Source organism: Diceros bicornis, chromosome 6 (genome assembly GCF_020826845.1).
Source record: "Diceros bicornis minor isolate mBicDic1 chromosome 6, mDicBic1.mat.cur, whole genome shotgun sequence".
NCBI lineage: Eukaryota > Metazoa > Chordata > Mammalia > Perissodactyla > Rhinocerotidae > Diceros > Diceros bicornis.
Window position 1 is genome coordinate 68,226,462 of NC_080745.1, and position 17,931 is coordinate 68,244,392.

The 17,931-nt window shown below is 40.4% G+C and overlaps 1 protein-coding gene across 1 annotated transcript; it reads left to right on the forward strand.

Moving 5' to 3' along the window:
* The first annotated feature begins 3,923 nt into the window (after nt 1-3,923).
* On the forward strand, nt 3,924-17,887 carry TAF5 (TATA-box binding protein associated factor 5). Its single transcript, XM_058543917.1, has 11 exons — nt 3,924-4,490; nt 6,778-7,015; nt 10,267-10,582; nt 11,336-11,499; nt 11,605-11,740; nt 12,707-12,827; nt 13,577-13,706; nt 15,187-15,351; nt 16,023-16,200; nt 16,384-16,561; nt 16,881-17,887. Exons 1-11 carry the CDS (start codon nt 3,932-3,934, stop codon nt 17,096-17,098), a joined length of 2,403 nt encoding a protein of 800 aa, XP_058399900.1. The 5' UTR covers nt 3,924-3,931; the 3' UTR covers nt 17,099-17,887.
* Nucleotides 17,888-17,931: the final 44 nt, after the last annotated feature.

Genomic DNA, 17,931 nt, shown 5'->3' on the forward strand with positions numbered 1-17,931 from the left:
CCTGCCATAAAGAGTTTTGTTCTATTTCTTAAATATGCTCTCACCTCTCTCACTTCTGGTCCTTTGCACATCCCCTCCCCTCCCCCTGCCACCTGTCCCAAGGTTTCCCTCTAGCACAGTAAACATTGTTACTGTCTGGGCTCCATCACTCCTTTTGCCAACACATGCACACACCCACACCCACACCCACACCACACCCACACACACCCCTCAGGAAACTTTCCTGTAGTCAATTGCTACTTTTGACATTCCTCTTTCCAGAGTGAGGTGGGAAAGAGACAAACACAAATAAAGGGCTTTTCCCCAAACTAACTCTTGTCTGTGGCCCCCTGACCCCTTTCACTTTGAGCTGCTATTACATACACACACACATACACACCCTTAGAGTTTTCACAGTTTTTACAGATCTATCAGTTTCAGTATCATCTCTAGGGTTGGGTATGACGGGGAAGCCAGCCACCAGTGTGAATTTAAACTTAAGAACTAAACAAGATGGCAAACTCACACTTGTGGCTGGCTCCCCTGTCACGCCCAACCCTAGAGATGGCATTGTAATTTATAGATCTGTATAAACTGTGAAAACCTGAGGATACGTGTGTTTGCATGTATGCGTGTGTGTTGGCAAACAGGGAGTGACGCAGCCCAGACAGTGACACCACAGTCTTTCCTCCTTTTGGCGCATCCTTTGCCTTTTCCCAGTGCTGGGCTTCAGCCTCTCCCTCTGGGTATACATATCAGCCAAGGTAGCTGATACCTCCAGGAAAATACAAATGCATGGAGAAAAGTAATGAGATGCAGAAGGAGGTGCAACTCCCATTAAAGCAAAAAATGGAACAACCTAGACTAGATGAAACAGATTAAATGCATCAGATGGAAAGATAATTTAAAAAAAATAACACATATCCTCGAAGAGAAAAGAGTTCATATTGGTTACATCAGGGTTTCTCAACCTTGGCACTATCAACATTTTGGGCCAGATAATTTGTTGTGGCAGGGGTGGGGCTGTCCTGTGCATTGTGGGAAGGTTAGCAGCAGCCCTGGCTTCTACTTGCTAGATGCCAGTAGGACCACCCCGAGTTGTGACAACCAAAAGTGTCTCCAGACGTTGCCACATGTCCTCAGGGGAGACAAAAATCACTCAACTGGGTTACATGAAGCAGCAACAATAAATCATGAAGAACCAATTCAAAATACTATGGAAAATATAATGGTTGAAGTAAATAACTCAATAAATGGGTTACGGAGCAATATGGATCTAGGCCAAGAATGAATTACTGCACTGAAAAATCAGGTAGAGGAACGCTTTTAGAAGGTATCAGGAAGAGGTGAACATAAAAATATGAAAGTTAACAGACCTAGAGGAGAGACGTATAAGTATCAATATCTACATCACAAGAATACAAGAAGGGGAAAAATAGAGGGGAGAAAATATTTGTAGATCTAATGCTTGCTAAATTTCCAGAATTAAAAAAAATATCCCAGGGGCCGGCCCTGTGGCTTAGCAGTTAAGTGCGCGCGCTCCGCTACTGTCGGCCCAGGTTCGGATCCCGGGTGCGCACCGATGCACCGCTTCTCCGGCCATGCTGAGGCTGCGTCCCACATACACCAACTAGAAGGATGTGCAACTATGACATACAACTATCTACTGGGGCTTTGCAGAAAAAAAAAAAAGGAGGAGGATTGGCAATAGATGTTAGCTCAGAGCCAGTCTTCCTCAGCAAAAAGAGGAGGATTAGCATGGATGTTAGCTCAGGGCTGATCTTCCTCACGAAAAAAAAAAAAAATATCCCAGACTGAATGGGTGCATAAAGGGCCAATCGGAATAGACAGGAAAAAGGTAATCCTAGATACAGTAGAGTGAAATGAAAGAACATCCAAGACAAAGAAAAACATCCAGAGAGAAAGAGCAGCTGTTCTATAAGGGAATAAGATATAGATTGACACTAGACTTCTTAAAGCATCCCAGGAAGAGAGTAGGCGGAGAATGGGAGTAGGGATCAGAAAGGAAGCGGAAAAGAGAAACAAAAATTAAAAATGGGACTTGCGGGCATTCAATAAACATCTCTACTGTGGTGTAACACAAAGCCACTCTACTTGGAGTAGGCAACCTTGGCTGAAGTCTCAACCCAGACTCTTTGGAACTTAAGAGACAAAGTCAGGTAAAAAGCAGACGCCACAGATGGAAAGGAGGTGGCTGTACTTCTGTGAGTCCTAGTGTCTGGGCTTCAGCTGTACAGGTGGATCCAGTTCCCAGGACTTGATTCACGAGACTAATGTATGCATCAGAAAGTTAATTTCCTAGTCATAATGGGGTAAAACATCTTTTCAGTGAATAGTAAACACACCTGGGCTTGTTATTCACGGCATCTCTCATCTATCTAAATGTTCAATTAATTATTAAGTTAATTAGTGAATACTGAATCAGAAAAAGTGAGTTGAATGATCCCGAAGAAAAGGATGAATTCTCCCCACCTCATAAGAGTGTACCATCAGATTCAGGTTTTCTCTCTCTGGGCCAGTGCTGAGTGAACGCTAACCAATTCTTGCTCATCTTCTCTCCCCCACCTCCAACCCCATGTTTCATATTCTTACTTTAGATAGCCAATTAAATTAGTTTTATATTTCAGTCTTGAGATCACCCTGAACATTATGATTGGACTTTCTTAACAAACATTTACAGAACACCTTTTAGGGGCTGGCCCAGTGGTGCAGCTGTTAAGTGCTTGCGCTCTGCTGCAGCGGCCTGGGTTCGCCAGCTCGGATCCCCGGTGGGCTCAGACGCACCGCTTGTCAAGCCATGCTGTAGCGGTGTCCCATGTAAAGTAGAGGAAGATGGGCACGGATGTTAGCAAAAAAAAAAAAAAAAAACACCTTTTAAGGTGAAGTAAAAATAACCAATAGCTATTTATTATCTTAGGTATCACACACGCTTTACCTCATTTAATCCTCACAACAACTCTATAAGGTAGGTACTATTATTATCATCCCTATTTTAGAAATTGAGCAACTGGAGTAGAGTGAGTTAAGTAACTTGTTCCCGGTCATTCAAGGAAGCCAGTAAGACCTCAAAACAACAACCTGAATAACTGTGCCAGATCTTCCCGATGTCCCAGGCTCACTTTTCTTGTCTGTACCTATCCCACAGAGTTGTGAGGTTCAAATGAGATAAAATACACAGCAGTGAAGCATGCATATGAATGAAGCTTATTGCAAAACGGTATATACTATTTAAAAATATACAACTAAAATGCAGTTTATTTGTAATAATGGATAATATAGCATGAATACAGAATGTACATATTTCACAATCACAAAATTCAGGTACTTAAAAACTTTTTATTGAAATATATATGCTATAACGTTCACAAAGCTTAAGCGTGCACTCGATTTTTACAAAAAGAAAAACTGCAAAAATAAAATAAAAATAAACACCATCTAGATCAAAATATAAAACATTACCATTATCTCAGAAGCCTCCCTCTGACAAATGATATATGCTTTTGAGTTAAAGACCTGGATTCGAATCCTGACACTTTGCACTTCCTTCTTGTGTGACTTTGGCAAGTTATTTAACCTCTTTGGATCTCCGCCGAACAATCTGTAAAGTGAGGATAACAGTACCTTATAAGATTGTTGAATTAAAGGTGGTCATATAATGTAGAACGTCTATCACAGTGCCTGAATATAGCTGGTCTGTAATAAATGGTAATTATTATCAGGCAAACGTAATAGGCGGCTGCCTACTCTCACTTCCTGCCTTTCTGTCACTCACTTTCGAAAGCTGCCCTGGCTCCCATTTCTCTTCTCCTTCTTTCTCGCCCCTCCTACTGCCGTAAATTGCCTTCCAGAACTGTCGTAAAATGCTCCTCCCCACCCTCCATGTGGCGAAAACGCAATCACGCTTGACGGCGCGAGGTGGCTCAGCCGCAAGATGGCGGCGCTGGCGGAGGAGCAGACGGAGGTGGCGGTCAAGTTAGAGTCTGAGGGACCGCCGACGCTGCTACCTCCGCAGGCGGGGGACGGCGCTGGTGAGGGTGGCGGCGGCACTACCAACAACGGCCCCAGCGGCTGCGGCGGGAACGTTGCGGCGTCGTCCTCGGCCGGCGGGGATGGCGGGACCCCCAAACCCTCGGTGGCTGTCTCCGCCGTTGCCCCGGCGGGGGCGGCCCCGGTGCCCGCCGCTGCTCCGGAGGCCGGCGCTCCCCACGACCGACAGACTCTGCTGGCCGTGCTGCAGTTCCTACGGCAGAGCAACCTTCGCGAGGCCGAAGAGGCGCTGCGCCGTGAGGCCCGGCTGCTGGAGGAGGCAGTGGCGGGCTCCGGAGCCCCGGGAGAGGCGGACGGCGCCAGCGCTGAGGCGGCTAGCGCGCTTCTCAGCCGGGTCACAGCCTCGGTCCCCGGCCCTGCGGCCCCCGACCCTCCGGGCACCGGCACTTCGGGGGCTGCCGCCGTCTCGGGCTCAGCCACAGGTCCCGCGGCTCCGGGGAAAGGTGAGCCGCGGGGTCTCGGGGAGGCAGGGCCGGCAAGAAGGGGAGCAAGCCGGGAAGGCAGGGGATGGCAGGCCTGCACCTCTGCGGGCTTGTTTTGAATTTCCTGGGCCCGCCTCTAGGGCCACATGCCCGCCCCTTTCTCTAGTGCGCCGGCTGCGCAAACCGTCTTCCGAGCTGTCAATTCCAGCGAGAGGCTGAGGAGAGCTGTTGAGCAGAGGGATGTATGGGGAAGGTGGGCGCGGAGAGGCGGGGACTTTCATGCTCTCGGTCCCTTTCCTCTTATTTGGGCTGTGGAGCTTTTAGCAGCTCTACCTTGACACTAGCAATATTTGTACAGTTCTGTACTAGCATACTTTAAGTACTATAAATACTTGAAGTTGTGTATCTTAATTCTTACAGTTCAAACTGTGACGTAGACGTTACCTCTATTCTAGAGATGAGAAAAAAGACTGAGAAAGGCCAAGAGACTTGCTCTGGATCACACAGCCAGGGAGTGATGGAACTTGGTGTAGCCAGTATTTCTCAAAATATAGGCTAAGGACCACCAGTGTTAAATCTTTTGGGGAATGCGGATTCCTGGGCATCACTTCAGACTAAGTGAATCAAACCCTGTGGAAGTGGAGACTAGGAATCTGCATTTTTAATAAATGTTTCCAGGGGGTATTGATGTATGACAAAGTTTGAGAACCGTTCGTTTAGGAATAGTGGTTGGGGGCCGGTCGGCTCCGTGGCGTAGTGGTTAGGTGCGCGAGCTCCGCTGCTGGCAGCCTGGGGTCGGATCCCGGGCGCGCACCGACACACCGCTTGTTAGGCCATGCTGTGGGGGCATCCCATATAACGTAGAGGAAGATGGGCATGGATGTTAGCCCAGGGCCAGTTTTCCTCAGCAAAAAAGAGGAGGATTGGCAGATGTTAGCTCAGGGCTGGTCTTCCTCAAAGGAATAGGGGTTGGGGAGACCTGGGTTCAGATTCTGTTTCTGTTGCTTTTTCTTGTGTGATGCTGATTAAGTTATTCTTCCTAAGCTTGAGCTTTTCCCCCCTCTATTAAATGGGTTATTGTGAGGCTTGGATATAATATATGTACAATGCCTAGCACTGATAAGTTTATGACTAGGTGTCCATCCCTGACATCTGAGGGCCCCCCCGCCCCTTTTCCCAGCAACTGTTGTCTCCAAGTCCATGTAGGAGTAAAACTCCTACACAATGTAAGGTCTTAAAGGTGATCCTGAGTTGATAATAAACATTTATTGAATTAAATTATCTAGTGCAGAGCCTCTGGGCAAATTAATCTGTATTTATGAAACCTAATTTTTGCAGCATTGCCAGAGTGAAGTATAATTAGATAGCACTGTAACTCATTAAAAGAAATGTGTGAAAATATGATTGAGAGGAATCTTTTCTGAATGCTAAATTTTGCACATGAACTATAAGATGGATGAATTATGTTGTTGGTTATTTTACTGTAATCTCTCATATCTTCAGAAACTTGACCTATTTTTTTAGATCATAACTCAGAAACCAGTAAGGAGGAAAAGAAGCCATAAAAGTGATTAACAGATTTTATAATATTTGTGCAGTAAAGAGCATAACATAACAGTTGCAACTTAAAAATTGCCAACAATCAAACTGATTTGATTGACAGATGTATCATTGTTTGGGATTGCTATATTACAAATAAATACTCATGTTTTCTGCCTTGAAATGGTGGTTATGGAAATTGTTTTAAGCCTATAAAATTGAATTATCTTTTGGAAATATAAATAAGGCAAGGTCCTTCCTGCTCTTAAAATGCTTACGTTTTATGAAGAGTAATAGATGTACACATGTGAAGGTAACATATGATGGGATGTATTACAGGAAAGATACAAAGTACTTACGTAGCTCAGAGAGCTGGGACTATTACTCCAGGGCATGAGTTGGTGGTGGTGGGTGCCGTTTGCACTGAGCCTTGAGAGAAGATTAATATAGTTTTTTGATTTGCACATACCTTGTTTTATAAAATTTGTCTTTAATATAAGGTAGCTCCAGGAAAAATAGTGGATCTTTTTGTTATTGATTTGAAAATTTTATTTTACGATATGGACAAGCTGAAGGAGTTTTGGATGGGTGACGGAAACAAAGTGAAAATCCCATTTAAAGATCACGTGGTTGTGTTGGGGAAGAGAGCTTGAGAGGAGTGGGAGAAACATTTGAGAAACAATTCATCTCTGGACCTTAGTAAAATAGCCCCAGTTACTTGGTACATAACATGTCATTTTCTTGAAAGTTGTTTTCATTTTTTAAACAGTTGGAAGTGTAGCTGTGGAAGACCAGCCGGATGTCAGTGCCGTGCTGTCAGCCTACAACCAACAAGGAGACCCCACAATGTATGAAGAATACTATAGTGGACTGAAACACTTCATTGAATGTTCCTTGGACTGCCATCGGGCAGAGTTATCCCAACTCTTTTATCCTCTATTTGTACACATGTACTTGGAACTAGTCTACAATCAACATGAGAATGAAGCAAAATCATTCTTTGAGAAGTATGTGAATTTTTATATATATTATGTATATGTATATATAATGTATGTACATGTCTGTAACCACACAAATGTAAGATTGGAACTCAAAGAGTACTTTATGAAGGAGAGGTACCTGGTACTATGAGAACCTAAAATGAGGGGGTTTGATCTAGTTGGAGAAGTCAGGGAAGACTCCCACAGGAAGTGATGCTTGAAGTGAGATCTGACGATTGGGTAGGTGTTAACCAGATGAAGAGAAGAGGGAAAACCATGTATGAAAGCTCTGTGGCAGGAGGGATCATTGTAGGTGCAGAGACTGAAAGAAGGCCAGCGTGGCTGGAGTGGAGTAGAGGGGTGGAGTGTGGTACAACATGAAGCTGGACAATTGGTTAGGGGCTAGAACAGGGAGGTTCTTGGGCCATGTTGAAGGTCTTTATTTATCCTAAGAGCAGAAGAGGGTTGTATTGGGTAGGATTAGATTTGGCTGAGATTCACTGAAAACTCAAACAATAATAGCATAAATAAAATAAAAGTTTAGTTTTGCTTTTATCCTAAGAGCAATAGGAAGCTGTGTTAGGATTAGATTAGACTGAGAGTGACTGAAAACCCAAACAAAAGAGGCTTAAACACAATAAGTTTATGTCTGTATCTTGTGAAGGTAGGCAGTCCAGGACTGGTATGGAGTCCTTGATTATCAGAGACCCAGGCTCTCTTGATCTTGCTGTCATGCAGCTTCCATCTGTGGCACAGGATTGCTCTCCAGCTCTAAGCAATCACATCAGTGTTATAGTCATCAGGGAGGGTACACATCCTTCCTGAAAGTTGCACACACTTCTTTCTTTTTTATGTCATTAGTCTGGCGACACCTACCTATGAGAGACGTAGGAAATGTGGTCTTTACCTTGGTGTCTATGTGCTCAGCTAATATTCAGGTGTTCTATTGTGGAGGAAGAAAAGAATGGATATTTGAGAACAGTGAGGCATCTCTGCTACAGAAGTCATTGAAGGACCATGTCATTATTAGATTTGCATTTTGAAGGGACCTTTATGCAGTGGGGAAAACAGATGTTGGGAGGACAGAATGACTATAGATTGACCAGTTTTGGAGGTTAATGCAGTGGTTCTCAACTGGGGGTAATATTCTTCCTTCCCCTCGGCTACTTAAAAGTGTGTGGAAGTGTTTTTGGTTATCATAATGACTAGGGGGCAGGAGCAGGTAGCTTTTGGATACCAAATGTTCTAGTATGTGCAGGTAGTCCCGCTTAGCAAAGAAGTGTTCTGCCTAAAATGCCAGTAGCATCCCTGGTGAGGGACACTGGACTGGGTGTGGTAGTGTTAGTGGAGGGAAGTAGACATATTGGTGAGGCACTTCGTGATGGATTGGATATGGAGGTGAGGGAGATGAAGGTATCATTGATAACCCCTAAGTTTCTGGCTCCCCCAGCCTGATAGGGGTGCCCTTCACTGAGATAGAAAACCCTGGAAGAGGACTCGGTTTGTCAGGTTGTGGAATAATCTTGAGTTTAGATTTGAATATGCCTTTGACGATTTAAGAGATGTCAAGTTGATAGGTGGATGCTATATAAGGCTCTGGAGTGCAGAGGAGAGGTAGGGACTGGAGCCATAAATTGGAGTTGTGTGCAATATTGATGGATATGGATGAGATTGTCTAGGGGGGAGTATGAAATAAGTCAGTGAGAGGGCTAGGCCTGAGCTTTGAGGAACTCCAGCATTTGGAGTAGAAGAGATATAAAAGGAGTGGAAGATGTGGCCAAGTGGAAGAGATATAAAGAGAGAGGCCAGAGAAGTAGGAAGAAAACCCAGGAGATTGTTAAGTTATAGAAGTCAAAGAAAAGGAGTTTTTAAGAAGGAGGCAGTGCTTCAACTGTATGAATAAGAGCTCTTTAGTACAAGCAGAAGCCAAGACTTGTCAGATAACACAGGTAGTGGTAATAGAGGAATAATAGAACTCGGGACTCCTGGTTTCTATGCCTTTGTACTCATTCGTTATTCTACGATGTCTAATAGAACGTATATAAAGCAAATGTTCTGTAGCTCAGTTTTTGAAAAAAAATTTAGAAAGGCTGATAGTGACAGAACTTCTACTCTAAGCTAATTTTTCTTATAGTACTGTCATCAAAAAACCTCTTCCTGTTCCAGTCTCATGGTATAGCCAGCTCCTCACATGGGAGGCTGGAATATCATAGGGTGCTCGCTGTTTCCTTGTTATGGACAGTCTCAGCTTTTGCCAGGACCCCATGCTCAGATGAGGTTGTGGGCAGTGATTGATACAAACACCAAGAGGCTGAGATTTCTAATTTCATTCAAATCTTGGACAGAAACCCTTAGTTCATATGTTGATGAGTTGTAATAGGGTAACACAGGTGACAGTTCAGGAGTCTTATTGCCTGTGTGTCCGTCAGAGCTAGAGCCCTGATATCTTATGTTTAGTCATTGTTTTTTAAGTGTTTCTGCATTGTTTGCTGCTCTTAGTTATTGATTTGTTATTGAAAGATCAAACATATGATCTTTAATTTTACTTTATTAGGAAAATTAGGATTTGTAGAAACAAAAGTACATTTAAATTTACTAATTGTCACCAAAGCTGAAAGCTTTATATAATTGCTTCTGGTATTGGTGAGTAAATGGATGTGCTCGTTCTTTGGTGTTAACATTTGTTTGTTCTTTAGTCATATTATTAAAGCGCTGATGTTTAATAAATATGTATGGTATTAAGAATATAAGAAATCATTAAAAATATGTCTTATGGGTTTTATGAGAATGCCATGTATTGATTATTGTTGAGAGGCTGGGTGATATGTATGTACATTGAGTTCATTATTACTAGTTTCTAGTTTTATATATGTTTGAAATTTTCCATAATAAAAGTTTTTAAAAGTGGGTTTTTAGAGAACATAAAATTCAGTAAAACAAAGAATCTGACATTTTCAAATATCTACCACTGGTGGCATTCAAAAGAGACTGTCTACCAATGGTAGATATCTTTTATTCACTTATGGCATTTATTTCAAATTCTCTTAAAATCTTTATGATACATTTCATTAGAGAGTTAAATTTGTCATTTTTAGGATGAATTCAGAAACTGAATTGTAATCAATTTGAAATGAATTACTTCTGATCCTACAGCATAGTCCAGGATTATTCAGACTACTACGTTGAAAAATATTCTGGGATGTTTATAAATATATGGGGGAGAGGCAGATCCCTTAATCATTACATTGAAAAATGACTTTTTAAAATCACTGAAACAGGTTCCATGGAGATCAGGAATGTTATTACCAGGATGACCTACGAGTATTATCTAGTCTTACCAAAAAGGAACACATGAAAGGGAATGAGACCATGTTGGATTTTCGAACAAGTAAATTTGTTCTGCGTATTTCCCGTGACTCGTACCAACTCTTGAAGAGGCATCTTCAGGAGAAACAGAACAATCAGATATGGAACATAGTTCAGGAGCACCTCTACATTGACATCTTTGATGGGATGCCGCGTAGTAAGCAACAGATAGATGCGATGGTGGGAAGTTTGGCAGGAGAGGCTAAACGAGAGGCAAACAAATCAAAGGTATGGGAATAAAACTAAGAACTATATAATGCAGATTATGAAAAATTGTAGCATTTCCATCTACATAATTTACACATTTTTCTTATAGCTAGTTTGGGAATAATTTTACACTGTATACTACGTTTCATGTTCTAAGGATGATGTATATATTAGTGAGAATTTGGGAATGGCTGCATTTAACAGAACCCTGACTACAGTGGCTGAAACAAGTAAGGGATTTTTCTCACATAAAATGAATTACAGAGGAAGGCCCTCCTGAGCTGGCATGAGGGCTCCACAATGCCTTCAAGTCAGGGTCCTTATAGTTTCTGCTCCACTATCTTTAGAATGTGGCTTTCTTCTTTGTGCTCACAGATGGCTGTTGCAGCTACAGCACTGCAGCTGCATTCCAGGAAGGCAGAAGGGGGAGGACAAAAGGCATATTCCCTGTTGAATCTCTCTCTTTTTATCTAAAACTCTACCCAGTGTATTTGTGTATATATCTGTTGGCCAGATGATATTACATGGCTATTCCTAGCTGCAAGAGAGCCTGGGAACAGAAATGATTTAACTGAGCATATTGCTGCTTCAACAAAAGCAGGGTTCTGTTAGTTAGGAAGAGGGGAAGATTGGCTATTGGGTAGATAAGTACAGAATCTGCTTCAGGGTATAAATTACTATATTGTAGTTGTGATTCATCCTATCAAGATATGAAAATGACGTGTTAATGAACAGAAAATTAATTTAAAAAATGTTGGCTCTGTTGACTTTTAGGTATTTTTTGGTTTATTAAAAGAGCCAGAAATTGAGGTGCCTTTGGATGATGAGGATGAAGAAGGAGAAAATGAAGAAGGAAAACCTAAAAAGAAGAAGCCTAAAAAAGACAGTATTGGATCCAAAAGCAAAAAACAAGATCCCAATGCTCCACCTCAAAACAGGTGAGGAAAAAACCTCAAGACCATGTGTGGAGGTGTCAGAGGATACATTATAGAACCAAGTTTCTTAATATTCAGAGTAATTTCCAGTCTGTTTTTCTTTCACAGAATCCCTCTTCCTGAGTTGAAAGATTCAGATAAGTTGGATAAGATAATGAATATGAAAGAAACCACCAAAAGAGTACGCCTTGGGCCAGACTGTTTACCCTCCATTTGTTTCTATACATTCCTCAATGCTTACCAGGTTGGTAAAATAATTGAGCAATTTCTGCCTAGAGAATCAGGTAAAATGGTGATTTACCACTAAAAGAAACTTAAATTTGTTAACTAAAATGGAGTTTTCTTATTTAACCTTTGATATAAATATAGCTTAAAGACAGTATTAGGGGGCTGGCCCCGTGGCTTAGTGGTTAAGTGCGCGTGCTCTGCTATTGGCGGCCTGGGTTCGGATCCCGGGCGCGCACCGACGCACCGCTTGTCTGGCCATGCTGAGGCGGCGTCCCACATACAGCAACTAGAAGGATGTGCAACTATGACATACAACTATCTACTGGGGCTTTGGGGAGAAAAAGGGAAAAAAAGGAGGAGGATTGGCAATAGATGTTAGCTCAGGGCCGGTCTTCCTTAGCAAAAAGAGTTGGATTGGCACGGATGTTAGCTCAGGGCTGATCTTCCTCACACACACAAAAAAAAGACAGTGTTAGGAAAGGAGAATTGGACACTGCTAGGAATAGATAGAAGGCAATGTTTAAAAGACCTTTAGCAACTTGTAGGTACCAGAATCTTGCTCATACGTGCCCCTCGTATCACTGTTCAGAATTCTGCTAGCCTTTGAGAAGGAGGAAGCTGTTTAGTTCATCTCTATTGAACTTGGTTTAAGTACTTATGTAAACTTAATATTTTTTATTAAGAATTGTATTTGTCTTTATAGACTTTGTATAATAAGCTGCTGAGGATATATTTAGTAAAGTGCAAAAATGATTAACATTTGCTTCATAGCATGCACTCCAAATTGGGAGGGCAAAAAAGAGGTAAATGATAACATGTTCCCAAGGTAAGTGCTTTCAAACAATGGGTTTCATAGGAGAATGAAATCTCAAATGATCTTTTATATGAGAAAAATAGCTATCATTATGTATTCTTTAAGAGGCGATTGCAATTTTTTTCCCAAAACAATATTGTTTAGTAAAAAGCTTTTTTTTATTGGCAGGGTCTCACTGCAGTGGACGTCACTGATGATTCTAGTTTGATTGCTGGAGGTTTTGCCGATTCAACTGTCAGAGTGTGGTCTGTGACACCCAAAAAGCTGCGTAGTGTCAAACAAGCAGCAGGTAACTGAGATGACCCATCAGAATGTAGACTCCTCATTAGTTTACACCAATCTTGATTCCATGGAATATACACAAGAGATTGTGATCTTAGCACAGTTTCACTTGATTTTACTTTAACTCAAAATGTTCATTCCCAACAGTGAAAAGTGCACTGGGAGTGGCAATCAGGAGACTGGGGTGCTAGACTGGTTTAATTTCTCTGGGCCTCAGTTTTCTCATCTGTAGAATGAGGGGCTTAGGCTAGAAAACTCCTTAAGGTTAAAATCGAACATTTTCTGATTGCTTGTGAATTTTAAAAAAAACCTTTAAAGGAAATAATGGGAGAGTACTTTCTGTTTTAGCCATAAAAATGGCTAAAAAGGATTAATAAGATCAGGATTTCATTTTAAAGAAAGTTTCTTGCTAATTGTATTGTTTAAACAAGATAATGCATTTTCAATAATTTAATATTTCCATAGTTTTCATTTTTGTGAAACATTGTGATATCGTAGATAAATCTGAGTTTCAGTCCTAGTTCTAACACCGAGTAGCTTTGTGCACTCTGGCACATTAATAACTATTCTGAACCTCAGTTTCCTCTCCAGTGTATACACTGGGATGATATCACCTAATTTAGAGGCATTAGCACAGTGGTTGGTATGTAGGAAGAACTGTTCAAATGTTATTTTTTCTGCTGAGCTGTGATGTGATTGCCTTAAAAGGTTTTAATGAATATACTTTTAAAAATCAATATTTCTGGACCATTTTAGATCTTAGCCTTATAGACAAAGAATCAGATGATGTCTTAGAAAGAATCATGGATGAGAAAACAGCAAGTGAATTGAAGATTTTGTATGGTCACAGTGGGCCTGTCTATGGAGCCAGCTTCAGTCCGGATAGGTAAAATACAAACAATAAAAATTAAATACTGATGTATTATATTGAGATTATATAAAAGTTAACTGCTGGAAACATTATGCAAATGTTGGGAAAAATTCTGTTAGAAAAATCTCATGGTTGCCTATCATTCATTATCTTTTAGAATCTTACCATTTGCTAATTCATCTTGGGTTACTGGTGTACTAGATAGCAACTTAATGTGTACCCAAATTATAGAATCAAGATGGACAGCTTCAGGGTTTGCTGGTTTTAAAAATTAGCTTTAGTTTTGTATAACCCCAATAAGGGTTGAATTGCTTCTTTGGGTTCCTGCCTTGGGTTTTGTGGCTACTGCTGTCTTCCATCATCTCCAAATTCACAACAGATTCCTGATAGTAAAGGGATATTAGCTAGCAATTGAAGATTTATCTTTGTATAATCAAAAGAACTAAGAGGATACTAAAAGGGAACCTGAAACTCACAAATAGGTATTTGCTTATTTTTCATGATCTCTAACATTCTGTAGAAATGGGGGAGTATTTTGTATTCATATTACCATCTGTATCTTACTTGGATAGATAATAGCTTTTAATCCATCAAGATTTTCATCTTTATGAAATTTTGAGAATGAAGTTTTTTGTTGTTTGTTAGGATTTAGCCAGATGATACCATTTTACTTGTGGGAAACTTCTGATTTCATTGAAAACCATATTACTTTCTGAGTAGCTCAGCTTTTGTATTTATCCCTGAAAAAGGTAGAGTATTATTCGCATGTATATAGTGTTTTTTCTTTTGTCAAAGACATTTCCTTTTACATTCTTATGCAACTCATAGGATAGGAAAATAGCATCTCCATTTTAAAGTAAAAAATTGTTGAGTTTTAAGTGACATCTTAGTCACATTTCTTAGAAGCCTTTCTCAGTTGACCTTATTTGACTATACTTTTTGTTATTACCCCTTGGTATTATTATTATTATTATTTTTTGGTGAGGAAGATTAGCCCTGAGCTAACATCTGTTGCCAATCCTCCCCTTTTTGCTGAGGAAGATTGGCCCTGGGCTAACACCCGTGCCCATCTTCCTCTACTTTATATGTGGGATGCCTGCTACAGCATGGCTTGATAAGCAGTGCATAGGTCTGCGCCTGGGATCCTAACCTGCGAACCCAGGCTGCCGAAGCAGAGGGCGCAAACTTAACCACTACACCACAGGCCGGCCCCTGTTATTATTTTTTTTAAAGAACTCTGATTTTCCCCTTAATAGATATGTTTTTTTAACAATCAAATCTCATTCAGTAGGTGCTCAGTAGATGGAGAGTGTCATGGCTAGCATTAGTTTAGTTAGTACTTTCAACTCTTATTATCTACTGTGAATTCCATGTATAAATTAAAAGTGAGATATAGCATGTCAGTTAGCTATATTTAATACATTCAAAAGTACAGAGAAACTGGACAGGTAACTAAAAGTTATTCTGGGAATCAAATCACCTTCTCTTCTCTCAGGAACTACCTGCTTTCCTCTTCAGAGGATGGAACTGTTAGACTGTGGAGTCTTCAAACATTTACTTGCTTGGTGGGATATAAAGGACACAACTATCCAGTATGGGACACACAGTTTTCTCCATATGGATATTATTTTGTGTCAGGCGGCCATGACCGAGTAGCTCGGTAAGAACAGTGATTTTACGACTGGGTCTATTCAAGGAACAGAATGGTTTCTTGTTAGGAATTACAAACTCCAGCCAAACTCATTTTCCCTTCTATTATTCAGGATCAACTTTTTGAGAATGTCAACATTTAAAACTCCTTCTTTGAAAATGAATTTGGGACAGGAGTATTAACTATGTCTGCAATTATGTGTATACCGAGTCCTAAGAGTCCTGCTTTTCTTTCTCAAGTTAGCTTATTAACTAACACTCTTGCTTTGCTTAGCCTCGTCTTTCACTACCACTGTGAGCACCTTTGTTTTCCTGTCATCTCCTTAAAAGTTCAGGATGAGGTAGCTCAGGTTAGAAACTAATTATGTGGTGGCCAAAATGAGGGAAAAATACTTTTCTATGGGTTAGACTAGGAGTTGGGGTGGGAGAGGAGAGAAGGGGGGGTGTACATACAGAGAACTAGGAAGAATTCTAGAATTTAAAAATTTTTGTACCAGATCAACTAAGAATGTTATTTAGTCTCAATCATTCCTTCTTCTTTCCCCCAGGTAACTAGTGAGGGGGACCCATTTGGAGCTAATATTTCACATGGATGTTTCTATATTTATTTTGGATAGAATTTTGGCATTTCATAGTTAACTACTAATTATCATCTTTTGCTTTCAATAAACTTTTTTAAAGGCTCTGGGCTACAGACCACTATCAGCCTTTAAGGATATTTGCTGGCCATCTTGCTGATGTGAATTGCACCAGATTCCATCCAAATTCTAATTATGTTGCTACGGGCTCTGCAGATAGAACTGTGCGGCTCTGGGATGTCCTGAATGGGAACTGTGTAAGGATCTTCACTGGACACAAGGTATTTTATATCTTCATTATTCCCGCACACAAGGTTGCTTTTGAGATAAAATATTTTTAAAATTAACCAGTGACATACATGTTAAAGATATTATTTATAACACTCAACTTTAAAATTCTAACTTTGTCTTATTTTCTTAGATATTTTTAACTTTACTTTTCTTTCCATGGGCTTCTTTTCTAGGGACCAATTCATTCCTTGACATTTTCTCCCAATGGGAGATTCCTGGCTACAGGAGCAACAGATGGCAGAGTACTCCTTTGGGATATTGGACATGGTTTGATGGTTGGAGAATTAAAAGGCCACACTGATACAGTCTGTTCACTTAGGTTTAGTAGAGATGGTGAAATTTTGGCATCAGGTAAATGACTAGAAATGGCTTTATGGTGAAAGGTAAATGGAATGTTAAAAGCAAAGACTGAGTTGACAATTGCAAAATTAAGTCCTGCTGTTTTAGGTTTTGCTTCTCATTAGCCATGATTCCAGAGTATCACCCTACATGTACATTGACTTCTCAGGTTAAACTACTGCTTGAAATGCTCTTTTAGAAGGAAGAGTTGTTAATCAACTTTAGACTTTTTTCACTAGAAATACAGTAAATACATAAAGTATACTTGACAAAATGTCAGAATCTAAATATGGTGGATGCTACTAAATGGTTTCCTTTGACTTCCTCTTAGGTTCAATGGATAATACAGTCCGGTTATGGGATGCTGTCAAAGCATTCGAAGATTTAGAGACTGATGACTTTACTACAGCCACTGGGCACATAAATTTACCTGAGAATTCACAGGAGTTATTGTTGGGAACATATATGACCAAATCAACACCAGTGGTACACCTCCATTTTACTCGAAGAAACTTGGTTCTAGCTGCAGGAGCTTATAGTCCACAATAAACCATCGGTATTAAAGACTTTTTGGAAGCTACTGTTTGAAAAAGGGAGACTAAAGGCAAATACCTCAGTAATTAATATTTAAGCTATAAAGAATGTTTTGTCTATATGGATCTGGAAGTATGCTGCTTGGAAAATCTGAACAGGACAGTTCCACATTTCTATAGCAACCACATTTAACTAATTTCCGTTAGTTGAATAAGAGGTATTATGTTCGTGGAGGGGACATTTATGGTGCTTTGGATTGTGTGGAATCTATGCATTTTCTGTTAAAATGCTATTTTAATTTATTATGTTTAGAAGAAAAATCAATTGATTTCCATAATTCATCCTGCTTCAAGATTCAAATTGAGTAATATAGTACCATCTTGAATTTTAGCTGAAGAATTCAATGAGCATGTATGTTTCTGCTGTAAAAATGTAGTTACTGTATGGCACTCTAGTACTATGTTAAATGATCCACTAACATTTCTGCTTGGCCCATGATTAGTGGAATGTACGTAACTGGGAAGGGTGAACTACAATTCCTTTCTAAGACCTAGGTGAAGTACAACCATCTGCTAACATCTGAATTTACACCTATTGGATTTTGAGTGCACCCAAACACTCTATAAACCAGGTGAAGAAGTTTAGCTTCCATGTTCTACTTCAGCTAAAATGGCTATACACAACCTAGTACACTTGAAGTCAGACAGACATTTCAGTTGCTTACCTCCAGTACTGAGCCTTGCTTTGGGAAACTAAAAGATTTAGACCAAGTCACTGCCAGTTTTTTGCCTTTGTTGCATTTTGTACAGTTTTTATATTTTTGATATCTTGTAAATAAAGACAACCAG